At 44.5% G+C, this 3,536-nt stretch overlaps 1 protein-coding gene across 1 annotated transcript in view; it reads right to left on the reverse strand.

Moving 5' to 3' along the window:
* Positions 1 to 3,182, reverse strand: part of Abcc5 (ATP-binding cassette, sub-family C (CFTR/MRP), member 5) — a 91,366-nt gene extending 88,184 nt beyond the window's left edge. The window contains exon 1 of the mRNA XM_013033030.1: positions 2,984 to 3,182. Coding sequence (XP_012888484.1) covers positions 2,984 to 3,182 — 199 coding nt within the window. The remainder of the gene's footprint in view (positions 1 to 2,983) is intronic.
* Positions 3,183 to 3,536: the final 354 nt, after the last annotated feature.

Below are 3,536 nucleotides of genomic sequence, written 5' to 3' on the forward strand. Positions count from 1 at the left end.
AAAAAAGCCGGAAGTGGCGCTGTGGCTCAAGTGGTAGAGCGCTAGCCTTGAGCTGAAGAGCTGAGGGACAGTGCCCAGGCCCAGAGTTCAGGCCCACACCAGACCCCCCCCAAAAAAAATAATTTTTCAAAATATTCAAATACTATTTCATTTTTTAGAGAAAATAATCAGCATAATAGCATCAAGAAAACTTTCTCCCAACTCCAAGGCAAAAAGAAATTAGAAGAAAATAAATGTACTAGTAAAGGAATACTCCCCAGGACTATCAAATCCAATGCAATGAATATTTAGATTTTTTATTTTTTATTTTTGTCAGCTGTGGGGCTTAAACTCAGGGCCTGGGCACAGTCTCTGAGTCTCTTTGTGCTCAAGGTTAATGTTCTATCACTTGAGCCACCGAGCTACCTCCAGTTTTCTGGCAGTTAATTGGAGAAGAGAGTCTCACGGACTTTCCTGCCTGGGCTGATCTCAACTCCTGAGTAGCTACTATTTCAGGCATGAACCACTGGCACGTGGTGCATTTAGATTTTTTTTTTTTAAAGACTGTATTGAAACTATCTCAGTTTGTACAATTTTTAAAGATATATTTTTCTCCTAACAAATTTTACTAAATAGAAACTCACAGAACTTATCCTACCAATGATATATTCCCTCTTAGGATTTTTTTATAATTAGCTAATGGACTTATACAGCTAAAATGCAAAACACGATAACTTTAGATTCCTATCATATTCTAGAAGCAGAAAGTGGTGACATATGCATAATTCTGTTAATATATTAAAAGAATCAATAACCCTAATTGAACTTGTAAACCTTAAAGGGTAAATTTTATGATACTTAAATGGTATGTCAATTAATCTTTTTTTTTTTACAATTTCCATAACTTATTTTTTTGTATTTCTGGGGATCAAACCTAGGGCCTAGTACATGCTAGGAAAGCACTCAACCACTAAGCTACAAGCCCAGCCTTTTCTTCCCCCTACTTCCCTTCTCCTCTTCTTCCCTCTTTCCCCTACCTACTTCGTTCTCTTCCCCCTTCTTCTCTGCCCTTTCCCCTTCCTTCCTAAAGCTGTTATTAAAAATCAAGTCCCCACTCTGTATCTATGTGAAACTCTGCTCTATACCACTGCCTGCCTGGCTAACTCTAACCAACAAGTCTCAATTCTGATGACAGGCCTCTCAACCACTCCCCACCTCTCCCTCCAAAGGTCCCCAACTTCCTGGATACAAGAAGAGGAAGCCCTTAGCATAGCAGCCTCAGGACAAATTAAAGAGTAGCTGTGCTGTCCTTTGGAGTTCATAAATCCTTAGTTATGACATGACTAAAAGTAAGACCCTGAAACACAAAATTCTGACATCTATTATTCATTTTTTTGTCTTTTTTTTTTCTTTTTGGTACTAGGGTTTGAACCCAGTACACTGCACTTGCTAGGCAAGCACTTTACCACTGGGCTACATCCCAGCCCTTCATTTTTTAATATATCAAAAAAAAAAGGAGAAAAATACTAATCTTCTAAATAAAAAGGACTTCCTGATTTTTATAATTCTAGTTGCAGGATACATAGCTGATACAGCTAAGTTATTTATCTTTAAAATGAAAATCACCTTGCCCAATGACAACGTGCAGCAAAAAGAACATCGGCTTACTAAGCAAGAGCACAGCAACCACGTCACTGAGACCTCATTAGGGCTAAACTATAAACAGACCTGGCATCTGCCAGTGTCCCCACTGCTGAGCTGGAGCTGCAGATCAGAAGAACCCTTCTTATAACTCAACCACAGAAGCCCAGAGTCTTCTCCTCCAGAGGTTCCCCGGCCTGGCTCATTACTGGGAAGAGGAAAATTAGTGCTAGCCAGGAAGGGGTCGGGGTGGGGGTGGGGGGAAAGACTTTGAAAGAGAGGAAGCCAAAGTAACCCATTCACAATACCAAACTCCACCTCAAGAAGAATAAACAGCTCAATTATCCAAGAACCCATGAAAGCTACATTCTTTCAGTCACTTTATGTCAAAGGGTGATGAAGAAACTGTCAAACATATGGCAGCAACTTTCCTTAAAACAGAAGTAATTTCTGTTTTGAGTCTGCTGTGGCTGATGTGACGAGGTAGAGATGTTAACCACCTATTGTAAGGGGGCTATCCTAAACTATCTTATCCTAAGGGATCAAGTATTAAACATACAAAAGACATGGGGAACAGTTTTCCATATCTTGAACATCCTCATTCCTTCATTTCCTGGAAAAATAAGCACAGCCAGGAGAGTATGCAGGCCTGAGTAGGCACCCTGTTACTGTCTCTTGGCCTCAGACATAAGGAGGACACCATCCTCTGAGTTTTAAGGATATGAACAAGGCACACCACTGGAAGTCAGGTAGTAGGTAGCTGGACAGATTTAGGTCAGAAAAAGAAAAAAAAAGACCCCATTATGCAGCAAACAACTAAGGAAGGACCATTCAGCCAGACTTTTGGGGGAGGGGAGTAGAAGAGATACTGTTTGTGTTTCTTGTGCTTCCCCTTAGATTTTATGTGAAGCCTTTTAAACGGATTAATACTTACTTGGCTGGAAATACAGCTCAAGTGGTAGAGCATTTGACTGACAAAGTCAGCAGCAGAATAAAACCAAAGTGAGGAAAGCCCAAAGAAGTGCCCAGACCCCAAAATTCGATAAATCCACTTGGTCACCTGCCTTTTTGTACTAATATTCTTCTTCCCAGTAATAAATGGTTAGACATTCTCCCCAAACAAGACAGGCCCAAACGTATGAGGAAGGGGAGTTGCACAGGCTTAGAGAACTAACTAGCCAGATTTACCATCACACATTCCTGAGTAGATTCCACCTCGGGAACCTAGCCCCAGGCGTTGACTCTTAGGACAGAAGGAAGCAAGGCAGTGAAAAGGATAGATGTACCAGCCCTCCCCTCCCCCGTATTCCACTTGTGTCTCCAGGCTCCCCTACTTTTCACTACACCAGGCACCTCACAATACCTATCCATTCCTTCCTTCCTAATCTTCGGAAAGTTTCCTCGTCACTGGAGTGCCCATCTGCCTCCAGCCGCTTCCAGCCTCCCACGTCGGTGCAGAACCAAAAGACTCCCACAAAGCAATGCACAGCCAGATGTGACAGAAGGGAAAGGGGCATCGGATGGCGGTCCAGAGGTTTGGACTTCCTTCCCTGCTCTGCCATGGTTGGCAGTGCGTGCTTATGTCACGTACCTCCACTTACCGGTTTGCAAAAACGAAGGGACGACTTACTTCGGAGCGGCTGGCAAGGCGATCTCGGGTCCTGGGCTAAAGCAGGAGCCCACACCCCTTCAAGGGAGGCGCTTTCCCCGGTTAGCCCCTCCAGGGTGGTCCAGGCTCGGGTGGCCCTGGCCTTGGGGCGTTCCCACGCCAGTTCAGGCCTGGCCAGAACAGGCAACTGCGACCCACCCCTACGGGCAGCGGGCGCGGCGCCCCCTGGCGGCCACATCCTCGAACGCAGCCGGCGCCGACCCCCCTCAGTCCAACCCTACCTGCCCACCTACGACGCAAGAATCCC

This window comes from Dipodomys ordii, unplaced genomic scaffold (genome assembly GCF_000151885.1).
Source record: "Dipodomys ordii isolate 6190 unplaced genomic scaffold, Dord_2.0 Scaffold162, whole genome shotgun sequence".
Lineage (NCBI taxonomy): Eukaryota > Metazoa > Chordata > Mammalia > Rodentia > Heteromyidae > Dipodomys > Dipodomys ordii.